This window comes from Cupressus sempervirens, chromosome 10 (genome assembly GCF_028749045.1).
Source record: "Cupressus sempervirens isolate cs-2001-9-10 chromosome 10, ASM2874904v1, whole genome shotgun sequence".
NCBI classification, from domain to species: domain Eukaryota; kingdom Viridiplantae; phylum Streptophyta; class Pinopsida; order Cupressales; family Cupressaceae; genus Cupressus; species Cupressus sempervirens.
Genome location: NC_143127.1, coordinates 972,924,133 through 972,944,713, shown reverse-complemented (window position 1 = coordinate 972,944,713; position 20,581 = coordinate 972,924,133). Strand labels below are relative to the sequence as shown.

At 35.1% G+C, this 20,581-nt stretch overlaps 1 protein-coding gene across 2 annotated transcripts in view; it reads left to right on the top strand.

Annotated features, from left to right (window-relative positions):
- Nucleotides 1-20,581, top strand: part of LOC149537226 (uncharacterized) — a 214,470-nt gene that overhangs the window by 114,822 nt on the left and 79,067 nt on the right. For both annotated transcript variants that reach the window (XM_089807416.1, XM_089807417.1), the window contains exon 6: nucleotides 17,084-17,266. In XM_089807416.1, coding sequence (XP_089663542.1) covers nucleotides 17,084-17,266 — 183 coding nt within the window. The remainder of the gene's footprint in view (nucleotides 1-17,083; nucleotides 17,267-20,581) is intronic.

Sequence of the window (20,581 nt, the reverse complement as noted above, 5' to 3'; positions counted from 1 at the left end):
CTTGGTGGCATTTCTTTCACAAACTTCAGGGAGGAATGAGAGCTTTTGATAAGTACATTATTGATGAGCTTGATTCCAAGTTGATGAAATGCAAGAAAAGAGATAAAGTATGCAAAAAGTATTACTCCAAGCAGAATACTTGTTTCAATATGGAAAAAATGACTACAGTTTGAAACAAGGATTCTGCGTGGAGTAAATTAGAGTGCATGACCAAGGATTCAATAACTAGGTTCTTGTCGATCTGGTTTCATGTAATAACCCTGCTTGGTTATAGCTTCACAAACTCTAATTTTCTTGATTATTTAATTGTTTGACATTTTATCAAACACTTTGTAGGCGATCTCGATAACACTAAAATAAATCAGAGCCAACTCTGCTACTTAGCTGTTGTACAGTCCTGGTGATTGACATCACCATCCAGATCGCAGTCAATAATAAAATCAGCTCTCTTCTTCTAGCGATTCGCAGCCTCCAGAATATAATGGAGTTTCAGCAAGCACAAAATGTGGCCCTTGGAAACTTAAATGCAACTTCAAAACACCAATCACAGTCCCAATAACTGATTGGCGGCCCAATTATAAACTGCCAGGCAGAGCTGGGCAACAATACCCCAGAACTTGGCAGTGATAACCTCTGATTCAACCCCCAAGCTCCAAACGCCAATACCAGAACAAATCCCAGGCTATGTGCAATGATTGTTGTGCCTCTAAACTGCCGCGTGGGGCCTGGAAATGACCATGGCAAATCAAGTAATAGCCAAACATTGCCACAATTTTAATCGGCCGCCTGTAGGAAACTCAAGAATTAAAATGCAAGGATGCTGACTTAGATCAAACTCCTCACAAATCAGTCCAGCACAATAAACTCCAGCCAACAAATCTCCTTCGACACAGTTGCTACAGTAGGAGAATGACAAGTTGTATACTTCAGCACAACTTGCAAGAGTAATTCTCAGAATAACCCTTATACTTCAGCAAGGCATACAATTCAGAAAACTCAGAAAAAGCCACAAAGGCCACAAAAGCAAATAAATTTTCAATTCGATGCCTTTCCCATCAAATGACCTCATATTTATAATCTCCAAAATGACACAAGTTTCCCAAATGAACTTCACTTAAGAAGCTTCCTACACACAACATTAAAATATAATAAAGTGCCATTATAATATAATTTATTAATTGCTTTTGGCTCAAAAAATGACCTTTTTCATCATAACATAATATTTTGACACACAAGGCCATTGTTTCTTGTACCCACAATTAAATTTTTTTCGTCTTGGTTTTAACGAGCTATGATACTGAGGTGACCAACATAGAACGCTAACACAAATAATGACCTCAGCGTATTTAGATGAATAATAATAATTCATCCGTCTTGTGAAAACAACTGAAGGAGCATCAAAATAGAAATCTGACAACACCAAAGTGTATGAAGAAAGATGATGAATGAACTTGATGGGGTGACTTACTATAAATAGACGTTCTCTCTAGGATTCTTGGAGCCCAAATTGGAAGCCCGAAATAAAAACTGAAAACATCACCGAACTCCTCTAACTCAACTAAGCTCATCAAAACCAACAGTTTGACTTACTGTAAATAGTAAATCCCTCAAACAAAGCCAAAACACACCATAGGTTTCTGGAAAGCCTATAACCCCAAAATTGAGACCCTCAAATCCCACTGTTAGCTCACGAGGGTCGCGATGGTGAATTGAACAAGTCAACTACGAGAGATTGCTAAAAATGGGGACAAAAATAATGACCTCAATGTATTTAGATGAATAATAATAATTCACCTGTCTTGCGAAAGCAACTGAAGGAGTATCAAAATCGAAATTTGACAACACCAAAGTGATCCTGATGAAGAAAGATGATGAATGAACTTGATGGGGTGACTTACTATAAATAGATGCTCCCTCCAAGATTCTTGGAATTCAAATCGGAAGCCCGAAATAAAAACTGAAAGCATCACTCAACTCCTCTAACTCAATTGAGCTCATCAAAACCAACAGTTTGACTTACTGTAAATAGTAAGTCCCTCAAACAGAGCCAAAACACACCATAGGCTGCTGGAAAGCCTATAACCCCAAAACTGAGTTGACCAAGTCAACTACAAGAGATTGCTAAAATTGGGGACATTACATTTCAACATTGCTTTGGTTGGCGTCAATCTGGTTATGATTCTTCTACAGGTCTGCCACGAATCATGGAATATAAACTTGCCATGAGGTTGTATACACAAAAATTGAAGAAGTGATACCATAAACAAGTGAGTGTGTCACATTAAACGACAATGTTGTTATTCCTCAATAAGCATTAACAGTGTTCCCTTAACTTTAGTGTCAAAGTTGAAGTATGATTGAAAAGTTATTTTGTCCTTTCTTTGAGTAAGATGGGTGCTTGCTTAAGAGCCCGATGGACCTTGAATCGAGACCTTCCAACCGAAACAATGTATGCAGGTTGAAAAGTCGTGTCACGTCAAATGAATGAATTTGCTAAGTATTGACAAGATTTTGCTAATGAGGAATACTAAGAATTTTTTTAGCGCTTTGTTTTGGCAGTGATTGTATTGGAATGGGCTTCATTCATATTGCCATTTACTTATATGGAAGACACACATGCAATATCTCTATAGTGTAGGGCATTGTCATTCATAAACATGCTTTTGGTGCTGAAAAAAAAAAATCGGGCCACACCTTAAATGTGGACGAAATAGATATCGCAGGTTCATAACAAAGAAGAGTTAAGGTGCTTATCTCTTTGGCCACAATACCTATCCCATGGTGATGTTTTGAGCAGATTATTGGGAGTTGCTTCACCCACATACAAAAGTTATATTTGTCTAATCTTTTATTGTTAGAGGAAACATACACAGGCTATAGTGGAAGACCTTGTCGACATGGTTGACTAATGAAGCTTGGTCTTTGAATCACGGAAATCAAAAAGAAGAAAAAGAAATGAAAGAAATAGAGATATCATGGTGTCCCCAGCATGTACATCTCATCCACATTGGATTTCATCTTGCTACACATGATGACATTTAGATCGGTGACATCGAAGATTGCAGTACTGGTTTGTTTAACAACGATCATGCTTTACTAGGTGCATACATTCTATGAGATATCCACCACCGTATATGCTAGTCAGTTATAGAGGATTGAGTGGTGTGATATATAGGCACATCTTTTTATGAGAAATGGTGCAAGTGGTTCCTCAAAAAAGTGGATTGTAATTGAAACATGGGTAGATGAACAATGACTATGGTGTCGATCTATGTTGGAAGGAAACGTATGAATCCTCAATTCAGACAATGTCTGCATTTTGAGGATGTTATCGTGGGGATGCCTCAAATTATCCAACTCAATGTTAAAGCTCAAAGAATATAACCTCCATCGTATGCTAAGTCAATAATAATATTGACTTGGAAGATGATGCTTTAATTATTGTCAAACACCAAGAGGTGCCAACAATTTAAGAAGCGTTGTGTATTTGCAACCATGAATAATTAATATGCTTGGTTCTCGAATGGATTTCTCAAGGATGTGATGATTGAACTTGTAAGTGCCATGTGAGATAGGTCTTGTTGGATGCACGACCACACATGATAGACTTAATCATTCGCTATAATAGATTGTGTATTTAAAAAGTCTTTGGGGTGTTATCCTAAAGCTACTGAAGATATAGAGTCTTGTTGATGTGAGTTTTGTTCCACTACAACATGCAAAATCAAATACTTACTGTTTTGAGGAGAAACACCAAATACTCAATCCTCTCTTGATATAAGGTCATCTCTCAAGCTACGCTTGCAAACTAAGATCATGAAATGACTTCAAGGTTTCTTCTTAATCGTGGACTTCACTCAATTTTATGTTGTGATATGCTGGTTATCACAAATGGACTTATGCTATTCGTTCAATGGATATCAACTTTTGCACTTGTAAAGATTTGGCTTTACAATGTGCGATGAAAATATAGTTTTGATTTTCCAACCCTTCCACTTTAGTTAAACTTAACTTCTACAGCTACTTCTACCTTGTTGCCACAATTTTAGTCCCCTATTCTTAAACTTTTGAGGTTGTTAGTAAGTCAAGTGTCTTCATGTCTGTGTTTTCTCTAGGTTGCCATTAGGGCTTACCCTCATCTTTTCCTCTGAGTTTCCTACGTAGGGATACAAGAAACAATGTAATGGATTCAATCAAGCTAGGTGTCTAGGTTTTGGGAAGGTAAGTTTCTGCATATCCTAGATGAGAGAGAAATAGTCTTATTCATAAGAAACCCTAACTCTATGATCAAGTGTTCCATTAAAAGCATAATGCAGGTAGAATGAAGAGATAATGGGCATATACAAAACGAATATAGTAGCAAACATTGAAGACTGAGGCTAAAGATTGATATGCAGATCACAAGCATAAGTCAGAAGCGGATCCAATCCCATCATTTGGATGCAAACCAAAGATTGAACATCAATCGAAGTTAAGCGTTTTCATTGGCTTACCACGCAAGGCACCCTTACCATCGGCAAGAGGCTAGTTGCCCGGATTTGTTCGAGTCAAACATGAAAACATCCACAATAACTTCCATTCAACTAAACTACTTCAACATGAAAATAAATCTAGTCCAAGAGAGAGAATGATGAAACCATGTAATACTATAAAGCAATATTAAGTAATCCACCATGAAAAACAATGAATTATCAATGACTTTGACAAGTATTGTAGCAACAACTTCATCAAGTCTCTCCCTTAGCTAGCCTATTCTACTTGAGCTCTCTAATCTTACCCCCTAAACTAATGAATGACAAATGAGAAGACCTTGCCCTTTTATAGTTGCTCAATTACAATGAAGGGCCAAGATCAATTCAAGATCAAGGGTCGAGATTTCTTCCCACAAACCCTAATTAGGATTGCCCAATTTACAATCAATTACACGAAGGCACTAATCTATCGCCCAATAAGAAAATTACATTGATTTTGATAGTCGATGAGGAAATAGGACACTTAGCATGTTGTGATTGACTGTTCTTGAAACTGAAATTTTTTGATTGGAGGAGGCAAACAATTACCGCCTCATCATCCTTATCCTGTGCTTGGAATCTTAGCTTGTAGAGTATCTTCCAACATTTGTGATTTCCTCCATCCTTCAAAATTTCCTTATAGAATTGAGTTGAACCATTTGCATCTTCGTGAACCCATGAACTTGATCTTTCTTGATTCTCCTTGAACATGTCTTCATGTAGTTGGATCCTTGGTGCTTTCTTGAATTTCCTTTTGATTTCAATCTGACTTTGTGGGTTGTTCGTTTGACCATGAAGCCTTCCTTCTCACTTAAGTCCTTTGGCTTGAGCTATCTTCTTGCAGTATCCACTTGAAGTTTGAGGCCTTGATCATCACCTTGCCCTCTAGCTTCTCCTTCTGAATTCACCTTGCAAAACAAACAAGAAGAGCATTAAACTTGTGAAAAATCTGAAAAGTAAAATCACATCAATACACAAGATTCATCCCATTTCGCATTAAAATTCATTTCTCTTGCAACTCTACCCATTCTATTGGTCTTAAAGTAATTCAGATTTGCCTTTTAGAACATCCAAAGGCATTTTAATGGTGATAACACCCAGATTTTTAAATTTTATTGCAAAAATAAAATCACCGCCCTTGGAGCTAGGCTCACCTTAATACCATGAATCTTGAATTTTCACTTTAGGAGGCAAAATATTTCCAGTTGAACAATTTTAGCGCTTTGTAGTAGATGGGAAGGGACGAGGGTAATTTCGGATTATCGAAAATTTCTACCAAGGGGGAGATTTCGGAAGATCTGAAATTTTCACCACAGGGGGAGATTTCGGAAGATTTAAAATTTCCACCAAGGGAGAGATTTCAAAAGATGCGAAATTTCCATTGAAGGGGAGATTTTGGTAGATCCGAAATTTCCATCGAGGGGGAGATTTCAAAAGATTCAAAATTTCCACTGAAGTGGGGATTTCAGAAGATCCAAAATTTCCACCGAAGGGGAGATTTCAAAAGATCCGAAATTTTCACAGAAGGGGAGATTTCAGAAGATCTGAAATTTTCACAAAAAGGAAGATTTAGGAAGATCCCTATTTTTAATGTTCCTTGGCAATTCCTTGTGCTATACTTGATCATGATGTTTCCTTCATGCCATGAACTGATTTTCTAATGCCTTAGGAAGATGGCAAACTTGGGAGACTCAATGTGGGGAAATTTTGGAAGATGTGAAATTTCCACTGATGGAAAATTCCAAACTTGCAAAATTTCCACCAAAGGGAAATTCCTTTGGAAAAATTATCAATTTCTTTCCCTCATCATTCTAATATTGAAATGCTTAAGTTGCCACCAAATAAAAGGCCCAAGTCTTGAGAATTTTGGGAGAAATGAAGAGGGGGGAGATTTCAGAAGATGCGAAATTTGCACCAAGGGGGAGATTTCGGAAGATCCAAAATTTGCACCAAGGGGGAGATTTTGGAAGATCCAAAATTTTCACAAAGGGGAGATTTCGGAAGATGAAAATTTCCACCAAGGGGGAGATTTTAGAAGATTCAAAATTTCCACCATGGGGGAGAGTTTGAAAGATTTGAAATTTCCACCAAAACTTGGTTCTCTCACAAACTTTGTCCCCTTTTCCAACATAGAAACCCATCTCCTTCGAACCAAAAGAACTCACTTTCCACTTGGACTTAGACTATGAAAATTCCCCTAAGTGGCATCAAAATGCTTGTACAAGCCTAAGATTGTAATCGCTTTCTACTGAGCTGAAATTGCCCAAACTCATTCCAAACTTGGAGACTTGAAAAAATGTTGGCAACCAAGACCATCTGAGGCAAAGACTCTTATTGGCTAAAGCAAAAAAGAGAGGGGGTCCCCATTTGGAATGGGGCGATGGTGTGAAAACCACACAACTAGTCTTTGGGAGTTGATCCAAATTGATGACTAAGGACTACAAGGATCGATAATCCTTAGAACAAGCAACACCATTGTAGAACTAGTCCAAGCCACAACAATAGTGCTAATTCAAGAATATCAAAATTGCGATCCCATGGTTGTCAAATATATAGTACAATGCCAATCATCTATACAATATATTATAACTACATAGATTGATATACACACACACACACACACACACACACACACACACACACATGCTCGTCATTCATGGAGTAACACAACAATAATCATCATGCACTTATCATAGATAACAATGGTCATGACAAGCAATTTCCTATTGGTTTATGAAATTCACAACAAGATTTAGTCGGTGAAGCATAACATATGATCTATGTCAAACGAGGTCATTACAAAATATAGTAAGAAATATATTTGCAATATATTGGTAGCGAAATTAATGTTTGAAGCAAATACTAATGCTTGCATTATAGATATTTGCCAATGATAATTGCTACCAGAGTTTGGGATATGGCAAAGTCCATAATGTATTTGACTTGGAGAGTTGGATGAAGAGAATGTATTGACCTTCATTACGACTTGCAAAGGATAGTTTTTCACACCCATCTCTCTCTTTCTGAGAAATAATAAATAATTTTGAAGTTTAGAGGCTATACATAATGTGAACCATCTTCACATAAGAGCTTATAAGGAGAGCTCGGCTTCTTGATACCAAGAACCATATTCTGAAGGATGAGTTGAATAGAACAATATTGGTATTTGATGGAACTAAATAGAGAAATAAAGGCTAAAACACTAAGAGAGAGACAAACACCTCTAGGTCACGCTCCTAATTCAAAGCTGCAAGTTTCCCCTATCATATCACTAGTTATTATTTCACACATTGGATATTTCCACTATGGAAGAATGAAAGTGACTTCGGATTGGTCGTAAGTTGCCTAGGTGACATGACCTTCATTGGAGCAGCTTATATCAAGAAGGATGTTGATGAGCGTTTGCTCCTGAAAAACGAGATAAGTATTTTCTGATTATTATATCTTTAGTAATATCTTTATTTGTTGTTGTGGTCAACCTCCTATTTGTATACCTTTATGTACTATAAGAGCTATTTTCTTTGATCTTTTCCTTTGTCTCCGGGGATGTTCTTTCAGGAAAAGAAGAATGACACATTAGGCATGCTACCAAAATATTGTGTAGGACTCAATCTTATGACAATAGTTCCAAAGTGTTTTTGGATCTAGCATTCATTAGTCATATGTTGATTATGCTAGATAAAGTGAGGCTATTAGAGCAAGATATCTTCTATGATTGGGATTATAAGTATCCTTCTATAACAAGAGGGAGCTTGGCATTTTATTAAAGGAAACTTTGGAGAAAGATGTTGGGAGGTTGTTGCATGTACTTGAAGCCTCAGAAGGCAACCACATTATCTTGAATGCCTGGTGTTGCCAAGGCTGAGGATAAATCCTTAGTTTAGTTCGTTCACTGTTGTTATTATCAATCAAGGTATGCTTCCATGACAGAGGGTTAGATAGAGGATATGCTCTAGTTGACTTTTGAGGATCTTGGTCATATTGATTCAGAGGGAGTAGACCATGTCGAGATGGATTCTCTAGTGATCAAGAAATTGAAGTAGTCAGAGGACTATGATTCATGAGATGAAGTTCCATATGTGTAGACTAAAAGGCCTTTTTGCGAATCCCTCTTTTTTGTGAATGCCTAAACCGTAGATGAATACCTAGAACGCTATTCATTCAGAGTACATTATCACTGAAGATTTGACAACCAATATTATCTCCAAAGCCTTAAACCAAAGTTAAGTTTGTACATTATTGAAGACAAGCTTGGATTTATGGATCAGAGCCCTTAGTGAGAGGGAGATTCAACATCAGTGATTTCTTGAGATGTACCTTAATGCATCCTTCTATGTGAGAGAGAAGTTTGAGATGAAAACCCTTGTTCCACCCTCTGAGAATATTCATGGTGGACCCACCCTATGATATGGTTCATGGTGGATGTCATGTGAGTTATTACATGATCTTGTGAGAATTTATTAAGAGGTGATGATCTTTCAATACACTTTACTTGTGGTTACTATTGTAAGGTGACAATCTTAACAATAGTTAAAACTTGCTATCATGATGGATGCCATGTGGATGACGTCAATGGAGATCATGATAGTGCATATCTCTTATATAACTAATTAAGTAGTGTTCATACTACTATAAGTTATATTATTGAGATATGACACGGTGGATACCATGAGACATATCGGTGGAGACACCAAGAGCAGATATCTTCTCTGGTAGACATCATGAGATGTGATGTCAGTGCATATACCAAGAAAATATGAGTATGGTGAATCATATGGTTGATATTCTTTGGCATACCATACTCCTAATGTTACTATGAGATAACAGTGGTACATTGTGTTGCTTATTTGGATGGAAATCATCCTCCCTAGCTAAGAGGGAGTGTTAATGATTGTAGCTTTGATCGGATGATTCCAATCGATGAAATCAAATGTTTGAATGGCCTATCCACCTTAAACATTTGATATCTATCCTTCTCTATTATTATCATGGAGCATTAATATTATTGATAATAAATTATTAAGAAGATATATATATCTATATATATGTGTATGTATATTATATATACAAGATATATTATATATATTATCTATATATATATATATTTTATATTATATATGTGAGAAATATTATACATATATATATTATCTATATATATAAATTATTATTATATATTATAATCATGATAATACATTGAGCAAATATCATTTCTGAAATATGTTAAAGCAATACCAAATGTGAGTAAGATATTAAGAGGCACGTCTCTATGGGAGACATGCCTCTTCATATCATATACATATTCATTGAAAGGGTAACTTGAAACACATAGAAATCAATAAGTGCTATTACAAGTTACAACAACGATTTATCATATATAATCTGTACATACATATGGAGAATAGTGATTAAAATTATGAAATTCCTATATGATATAAATCTGATCAAAATTAGCAGGTGGTATCCAACACTTCTTTTGAGAAGTTAACATAAAGGGATAAGCGTATGCTCTTTCGTCACAATTAATGAAATCCACCTCAAAAGTAAAATTTGCTAAGTAGTTAGCAATTTTATTGGAGGTAGAGGCACCAAAGGCTGGAAAACATTTGGTGATCTCTCATGGTCACTAGCGACAAGGTCAGGAATTGTATTAGTGACAAATCTACTTGTGCCAAAAATGAATAAAGCCAAGATTTGTTTTCAAGTGGTAGTGGCAATCATATTGTTCAATCTCTTAATGTTGTGGTTGGATGTGTATGTCCCCTATCACATTTCTCTGTTGTTTGTGATTTGATGTGTTTGTCCACATTCGTGTGATGATGCAAGTGATTGGAAGTGTTTATTGTTACATCCCAATTTTTGACTTAATTTAAAATTTAGCTGTTGAGGTTCACATGAAGTCAGTTGACAGTTAATTTGGTTATAATCTTGTGAAATGGTAAGATGGTTAGTCGTTATAATTTCAAAATGAAGATAACAAGTTAGTTGATCATTTGTTACAAATTCATGGAATTGAGAAGATGGTTAATTGTTGTGATTAATTATGATTAAAATAATTTATTATGATAATATAATATAATTGCGGAGAACTTCCTTGTAGGAAACACGTTGAAGGGGTGGAAGCATTGTCAGAAAAGAATTAGGCACAAGAGCATCACCATCATTGAGAAGATGGGTTGAGAACCTAGCGACTTGAAATAGGATACATTTGTGGGACCCGCATGAGCTATTTAAATAAATAAATTGAGAAACATAAAATAATTGAGTTAAAATATAATACATACCTTTAAAGACTGTTTATTAATTTTTTATCTTATCATTATAATAAACACTTACATATGAATACAAATATAAAAATGAAATGGCACCAATAAATTATAATAATATAGTCTAATGATGTCACCTCATCAATAGACTTATGTGAATGTATATAAGAATGTATTATAATAATAAAATAAACTCTAAAACTCTTCAACTCCTTATTTCTTTTCCCTCTTTATTTCTCTCCTTTTTAAAGTTGAATTTATGATGTATTCGAATGGTCTTCTTGATAACCGATGGTAGCCGAGGAGTCTCAGCCAACCATTAAAAGAATGCCATGAATCAATTTGGGAGGCAACCCTTTCTGCATTCTTCCTTCTCTCTTTTTCCATTTCCTACATATTTTTCACCAAGCCGAGTTGGGACGTTTTCAGCAGAATTACCGTCCAATATTTCTTACTGTCAAGTTTTCCATTCTTTCTTTAACTCTACCAGCGATAGGAATTTTGAGGAAAGTATTTTACAGCGGGTGAACAAGAGTTCTAGCTGTGGGTGGAAGAGCTAAATACAAATTGCAGGTCATGTGTCTTCCTTGCTCTACTAAGTCTAAGCCCAATTATAGTTGGCTTCCCATATTTTCCTTTTGCTGAATGAAATATCAAAGAAGCAATGCTATACTTAGTTCGTTTTACCATTGAATACAATGTTGTTGCCATACAGTATAAACAATAGACTGAGATTAAAAGTGTATTAAAGATGCATAACTCCCATCTTTCTATCCATAGTCGGATTTACATGTAGTTTGGTATCTTGCTGTTGTTTTTCCCTGTATTACACTGAGACCCTTTTCTGATCCTTTTCGAGTATCCTTGAGATTATAATATTTAAGAATTCAAATGATAGAAAGCTTGATTGAATTGCATGAATCAACATTAGTGCTTGTGTTATCACAATTTTCCAAATACAAATCACAGAATTCTTGAAACATCGAGGAATTCACCAGCAAGATGCTATAGAATTGGTGAAGAGGTGTAGATAATATCAGTATGCTCATAATCTTACGAACACTGAGAAATCCACCGGCAAAGAAGCCATGGAATAGTGAAGAGGTGAATATAATAACAAGGTGATCTTATTCTTTCAGACACCTAGGATTCACTTGGCATAGAAGCCACAGAAGAGTGAAGAGGTGGAATTAACTTGCAAGAATCAACAATGAAATTAGATTTGAATAATGAATAATTAATAGCTCATGCATGTCCTAGTAATGGAATCTGTTGTCAAGTCGAGTGGTGTAGATTCCAGGATTGCTCAGTAGATGACAGATGTTCCAAGTCCAATTTCGGGTAGGGAGGGCCTTTCTCATTAGAGATTGTGTGGGGAATAAGTTAAGGTCCAAGGTTGGGTGGTCAAGCCCCTGACAATGTTTCACCTCTCTCCAAGTTGTCAAATGAACAACAGACAAAGATAAGCTGTACATTAAATTGTTTGTCGAAAACAGTTAAGTATTCGGAAGGAAAGGAATGATACAGTGGTATCTGAAGCCCTAATTGATTCAGTGGTAACTAGAACCCTAAATGATACAGTGGTATCGAAAGCCCTAATTGAATCAGTGGTATCGGAAGCTCTAATTGAATCAGTGGTATCGGAAGCCCTAAGTGATGCAATGGTATCAGAAGCCCTAAGTGATACAATGGTAATCGATGCCAATTGATACAGTGGGTTGTGATGCCCTAATTTTATATAGTGGTTTTTAATAGTAATCGTCATTTGATTTTGATATAGCAGTATTGGATGGTAGTCATTATATGATTTTGTTATAGTGGTATTTGTGGACTAATTTGGGTGATTGTAGAAGCCTTCTTACAATGATTTATCAGTTGAAATTCCCTAGTATGTGGATTTAAATTTCTATAGTATATTCCTTGATGGTGTTTTAAGTTCTAATTAAGAAAATTTTGTCTAACTAATTTTAACAGTAAATCTCATTCACATGAAAATGACTGATATAACTGTCTTCCTATGAAATTGAAGTAATAGCAGAATTTTTTTAAGTATGATAATTGTTAATTAAGACCTAGGAAATCGGGACGTTACATTTATCCCTGGTTTATTATGATTGGATGTCATAATTGTTGTGCGCAGATTTGTATGTCCTTCTCATGACCTTAATGCTGGAAATATGTGTTTGTCCCTATCCAAATTTGATGTAAGACCTTGGATAGATATGTTAGTTGTTAAATTTGGTGATCAGATTTATTCAGTTTAATTCATTGAATTATCTTAAGCCTTTTGACAGATTTATATATTAATATACGAGGTCTTATATCTACATATATAAGAATTTGAATTTCTTGCAATCAATAGATATAATATGAGTGTAATTATAATACACTTCACTTGGCGTGGGTTCCAATGATTGTTACCTTTATTCCCGTCCATTGCTGCTCCAAGAACAATCTGTCTTTTTTCTTTGAAATGCCAGACACATAACTTTTAGACACAATGTCCATGATGCAGACGTGGTTTTTTACCTCGCCTCCTTGCTCCTGTTTCGAGTCGCTCTGACTTAGCAGATTGGTATTCTTAGTTTTCTTACGTCGGTGTCCGTGGATAGTGTTCTCATGTGAGGAGGTGTTGTCGACCTGTAACAAAAGACTTGAAGGTCCACAAATGAACATGTCTCCTATGTGGGAGGCATGTCCATTCTTTGACACGTCTCCCTTCATTTACCAATGCAACCATGATCTCCGTCAACATTAATTTCACCGTGATTTGCTTTTCAATGTATTCGATTTTTGATATGTCCAAATTTATATGAATTGACATAATTTATATGGTATGTTTAAATGATTTGGCACAATTTATATGAATGGTTAGTGTGTGTATATATATATGTTCTTCTCAATGTCAAATCATATACACATATAAGATTCATATCATATTTCATTTATAATTTATGTTTATTCTACTAGACTATAACATTAACATTAGTCCCTATCCTTGTACCATGGGTAGAGGTAAATTTCCCCATCCTTCGATGAAAGTACACTAAGTTTAGTGAGGCCAGTTACATTATTATTTGAGATGAGTAGATGTGTATGCCCCTACTCTTACCCTATATTTTGGTGAGCTGCTATTGTGAGGTACTTTCTCCCTTTGTTCACAATAAGGGGGGTTGTTGAGAATTAGTGTTCACATAGGTTTTAGGAATTTAGGATGCATAATATAATAAGTTGATAGGTTTGTTGAGTGTTGGGAATATCAAATTATTCCAGTAGGCTGTTAGTGTGTCATATTATAATTATTTGTTGGTTGTAGTCTAACCATTGGTATCATGAGTTGTTTTATCAACTCATATATAATAGGATGGTTTATTTGTTACCTCATAATAATCAAATTCTTAAAGGAACGTTCCTATAATATATGAAATATAAACTCCTATATATGTATATAATTTGATTAAATGGAGAGTGAAGCCAAATGAGAGTAATATAATATTATTGTTTATAGCTTTGTCTATCTCTGCACAAATTTCCAATAGTTGGATAACTGTTTGTTTCTCTATGTTCCACCTCTTGTATGCTTGTTTTCGACAACATCCACAAATATGTCTTCTGATAAAAATGCTCACTTTGGTGGACATCATACTAGTTTTTGTAGTCCCATTTTGTCACAGATTGGGGGGACATTTATAAAGGTGGCGGAGTTTGATGCTACACTTCCCAAGTGTATTTTCTTAAAAGCTTCCATATGATTTTATGCAGGGTCCGCAATCATTTATTTCCATTCAACCAGGTTTCTTTAAGTAAGCTTCTCTCTTTTCAAATGACTCACAAATCTTGCTTATGTTTCCCCACTTTCCATGCAAGTCTGCCAGGGAAGTCACAACTGCAACATTTGATCAAAACTCCTTGTTCTGTTATGCTTTAATGGATCCCATATGCTGCTCTAAAGCTTCCATTTGTGTAGGTAGACGATTTTAGTTGGGGCTGGTCCTTTTGAATGCTTTTTCGAATTTTGGAGGCTTGTTGAATGTTAGAAATCCATACGCCATTAAGTGTCAATACTAAAATTTATGTGATATCTTTTTAAGATAAGAATGGCCATTGAATATGAAAATAGTATTTTAATTATTAGCATGATGCTTTGTAGAATTTGACTTGGCACTAGTGTAATTACTATAATTTTGTGTTTCTTCTTCATCTTCTACCATTCAACTTACTTGGATACAAGGGAGAGGAGCCAGTACATGCTCACTCTAACTTTGTGCTTCTAAAAATTCTATGTTGAGTCATTTTGTTTTGAATTTATTGCAAAAGTTTACTGGTCAAGTGCCCTACTATAAAACAAAATTTCAAGGTCACATGGTGTAATGACCCTACTCAAATCTGATCCCAAAATGTTAATAAAGGTTCAAGAAAACACTTTGCATACAAGGGTCATATGACTGATATAAAATTTCAGTTTTCTTTTATGGCTCTTTCCTTCACTTAGCATCAATAAGAATGCTTGCAAGAAGACTCTGAATTGACTAAACAATGACCTAACATGAATGTGCAACTTATTTTGACAATATTCAATGCATTTATGTGATTGAAACTATTTGCAATATGCAGCTACAACAACTATTAATTTTGACAAACATTTGGGATGCAAAATTATAACATTATTTATGCCAAAAAAGAGAACCTACAGTCAATTGACATTTTGTCAAACAATTGGCATGCAAACTAATAAGCTGATCATGAATGATAAATACATATTCAATTACACTATATCAGACCAGCAAATTATGTCTCCTTTATTGTACATAAAATGTTAACTACAATGCTAGTATGAAATGGCCAAGACTCTTGGCTTACATCTGCAAGAATAATGCTTAAATCTGTTACAACTTTCACCTACAGCCTTACCTTCTAATATGCATCTAAATGATAAGAACAATACATGTAATATCCAAAGGAACCTGATTGTAGATGGCTAAGATAATTTTCTCCAATGCTGCCATTCTGCTTTGCTTTTTTTGATCTGCTTTTTCACTTGCTTTTTTTTCGGATCTACTCTTTCGCTTTGCCTTTTCAAACTGCTTTTTCGGATCTGCTTTTCCGGACTGCTTCCAAAAACTCAAACCCTCAGGTAGTCTGAGTATACAAATTAAGCTCAATTTGAAATGGCTGAATACCACTTCCAAAGTGCAACCCTTCAGAAGATCTTTCACTTCCTCAGTTATGCGATCTACTAGGAGGTATTGTTCCCAAAGACCAATAGACTATCTGAAACCCTTGGCTTCACAATAGACCATGTGATTGTATTCACAATCTGATGTCAAGAGAAATGATAAAAATTGGATGATGAGAATGAAGCCTAGGATGCCTATTTATTCTTTTTCTCCACTTTCTCCAGAAACTTCTAGAACATTATTTTTATTTTATTTATTAAGTGACTTTATAAGATATTTTTCAAGTCACTTTATTAAATTAATTAAATATAAAGTTACCTTTTTAATATTTATTTATTTGATAACTTTATAAATAATTAACTTAATACCACTTATTTCTTTAATTAAAATAATTAATTAGTCATCCTCATAAAATATTGATTATTTTGGACAACTTAATTAATTAAATTAATTAAATCAAATTACTGCCAAAATGGGGACATTACACATGGTCAAACATAATGCCACATCAACATGCTTTTTTGTGAAGGTGTCGAAAATGGTTCCAAAAAGTGCTAATACCAATAGTTGTGCACTAATTCATGTTTAATGGTGCTCTGATGACTACATGAGTGGTTGTTTTTTCAGAATTTAGATGGATTGTTTTGAGAATATTCATTGATGGGACATATTTAGTGCACCTCTAGAGGGTCTAATTTGTTCACTTACTATAACATGCATTGGACATTGTACATGTATTCGCTTCTTTCCCTTAATTAGAGATTTTTCTTTGCTTATATCTTTATTGATTGATACTTCATTCTTTTTCTAATCTAATGGTCTTTATCCTTATCTTTTGTATTCGTTTTTCATGTTATGCAGTTTCCTTTGTGAATGAATAAAAAATTGACTTTTTTCATTAAGGCTCTTTATTTTATATTCATAAAATATGAACTTACATTTTTTTATTTATTTATTGAACTGCTGGGCGACAATGGCTTTTTTACTCTGGTCTAAGATAATATCCATTATTGTTGATAATCTTTGAATGTTAAGGCTTAATCTACAATGTACTCTGTGGATTAGTATAGGTGGAAACCTTTTTGAGTTGGGCTACTTGCTAATGCCATGAGGTGGTTATTGAGAAATGTAGGTGCCTAAAAGGAACGTTGATAAAGTCATTAAGAAATGTCCTCAACTCTTAGGCTGTTCAATTGAGACACTCAAGTTGATTGTAAACCAGATAAATTCTCTTAATGTTAAGGGAAATGCAGTTGCTCGTATTGTTTATTCTACTCCTTATATATTTGTGAGAAGGCCACGTGAGTTCTCAGAGGTTAGTAGTTCTGATTTTTTTTTTGAATTGGCAATACTTTGGTGGAGAGTATTTAATTAATATCTTCGTATAAGAGAATCCTTTACTATTAGATGTTTCTTATATACGAGTTTCATAAATTATTAAGAATGGAAATTTAGGAAACTTTATATCCACTAATTGTTAAAATGTCATCTAATTTTCCTGAAAATATTCTGTTCTTTCCTTTGAATGTTTATGTCACACAGTTTGCTTGTTGTGGGTTTATCAAAGGTATGATATTCAGTTTTACATTTATATGTTTTTCTCAGATTACAGATTCAGATACGCAACTAAAACTGAATTTTCAGGACAATTATCTAGCAAATAATAACGGAAATTTGAAGATTCAAATTAATTCCCAACTTCAATATTGTCTTGTATTATTAGTAATTACTGCTCAAATACATAGAATATAGACAAGGAATCTGATGAGAATAGAAATATAATAGCCAGCGCCTTAATAGCAGCAGCATGTGATGTCCCCAATTTAGAGGTTTCAGGGGTATGTTTGTATTAGCTCATCAGTGAGCTAACAATTGGATTTGAGGGTCTCAGATTGGTCAACTTACTATTAATAGTAAGTCAGTAGGGTGAATTTCTGTATTTAGCAGTGCATTTGTAGATGCTTTAGGTTGAGCAATATCTACATTTGGAAGAATACTTGACAAATTCACGTGCTTGGAATATAAGAGAAGTTATTGATTAAGTCATTCTTAACTAATTACTTATAAGACTAAGTCACTATAAAAGTGCAAGTAGTTATTATATTTAAAGTTTGAATATGCTTCAAATGCAAAATCATAATTTAAGTAAAAAGTGTACTGATGAAGCCTTTTAAGTGAAAGGTCTGAGCAGTAAGCCTTAGCTGTTGGGTGGGATGGACAATCTTTGAATTAAAAAGTTATAAATGCAACTCCTTGCAAAAGTTTGATCATCCTTGAGCATAATTTTCTTGAGCTTTGATATTTTCTGTGATGAGGGTTTGGTGAGTTATTTAAAGCTGGAAGCAATTGAAAATTCTTTACAGCCAATGCACTTTGAGTTGGTCAATCCTTACACCAGAAAATTGTGCCTCATATTGCTGTGTTTGTGGAGTGTGGAATTTGATAGATTTGAATTGAAGTCTAATGATAATTGCTGGGTTGAAATGGCTAAGTATCCTGAGCCATAGAGATCAACAACTTCAAGACTTGGCAGCCGTATTGCATTAAGCCAGCGTGGGGACTGGGTAAGGGACTGCGTTTGAATATATACCAACAGTGTTTTCTCATACAAGCTGCAATAATAATCCCAGGTCTGTGTTTGGATCAGCGTCTCAGTTGGGCATCAACTTCATGTTAGGTTCCCATCAACTAGCAATCAGTGTTGATCATTCACATTACCAGGTTCTTTGCATTTCTGAAAATAAATAATGTGCATTGTACAAAATTGCATAGTGAAACATAAGTTGATGATTTGCCTTTACTTTTTGTATTATTATCTTATATTCTGAAAAATTACAAAGAAAATCATATATCCCAAAACACAAAAAATTTACAAAACTGTAAAAAACAACTACTCTCCAACATAGAGTTAACTAGGCTCTTTACAGTGGTATCAGAGCAGTTTCCTGCCAACCTTGGGTTTATTCATGGCACAAAGATTTATACCAGGGGTTCATTATACTCGCAGGGGTAGAACTTTTCCACCAGGTTAAGGTGAACTGGAAATATAGTTTGGCACTATGGGTAACAGAGATGTTGGTGGTTCAAGTAATGATATAGACAGAGAGGCCAGGGACATGTTCAAGGACATTGCAGATGGACAATATTAGTTGGTAGCTGGCTAACATTAGGTTGCTGATGTACAACAACAATTCTTTGACACATTACAATGCATCTCGCTACCTAGATGTTGCATCAAAGATAGGAATACAAGGAGTATTTCATTCAATTCTCACAGGTCTATAGCAGATGACGAAGAGGACCCTACAAGTACATGTGTTAGACCTTTACATCCTACTTTCCTGAGACGGGAGTCAGATGTGGTTAGTACTAAGACCAAGTCAACAACTTTTGCTGATGATGTGGTATCTCATTTTGTCGAGTGGTATGCATTACAACAGATAGCAAAACAAAATCTGAACTTTGACATATTTTTGACTCGGAAGAGAGCATTCTAGTGGTAGACCTGGACTTGATATGAGATAGAGGCCTAGATAGAATGATTTGAAGTAGGTAACCAATAAGATGACTCTGATTCACTTTGATGGAAGCGGGAAGGTTACAACTAGATCTCGAGTTCACAAGTTTGATGCATATCTTTCATTACATCCTATAATCGAGGAGGACACTATACAATTTGTTGTGTTCTATTTTGATGGCATAGCCCATGACTAGTGGTACCATGGGTTAGTTTCATCCAACGTTATAGGACTTGTCGAGTTTGGCAAGGACTTGGCGAGTCCTGAGGGGAGTTGAGCAAAATGAGGCAAATTGCCTTGATCGAGTCTTGAACGAGTCTTGGCTGACTCGGCTGACTCGCCAAGTCCCATTAGGCTGACTCGGTTGATAGACAACGTCCTAAAAGCAAATAAAAACAATTTTTTAATTTTTAATTTTTAATTTTTTTTGGTATGTAAAGCATGAGTAAGACCTGAAAAGGTCATTCCAGCACTTGGAAACACAAAGAATAGAGAAAAAAGAGTTGAGGGAAGAGTATTGGGGGTTTGGGAGATAGATTAGCAAATTAGTTGTCTCTCATCTATCAGTTGTTGATTGTTTGTGCCACTTTGTAGGGCGCATCTAAGCATTGAGAGGAGTTTAAAGAAGCATTTGGAGAAGGCTTCTTCAAACTTGGGTTACATTTCCATTTCTAGAGAAAATTTGAAGAGGTAAGATACATTTTTTTCTTTTTATTTTGCAATTTTTTATACTTGCCTGAATTTTTTTTATTTGCATTTGTTTGGACTCTTTAGATTTGTTCCATTTTATGATGATGAAAAACTTGAAAAGTAAGAAGACCTAGTGTTTGTAAATTAGATTTTCTATATTCTAGATCCTTATTTTTTTATTTATGGTATATTGCAGCAACAACATCATGTCTCAACTTGAGGGTGTGGAAGCAAGCTTGAAACTAACCCTAATGCTGATCCTAGTGTAGTAGCAAGGGATAGGGCTTGGAAACATGCCATTCCTAAACATAAAAAAGGAGTTGTGATATGTTGGAATTGTATGATAAATCATAACATATAATGAGGGAAGCATTAATAGATTGAAATATCACCTTGCGCATATACTAAGACGTGATATCGAA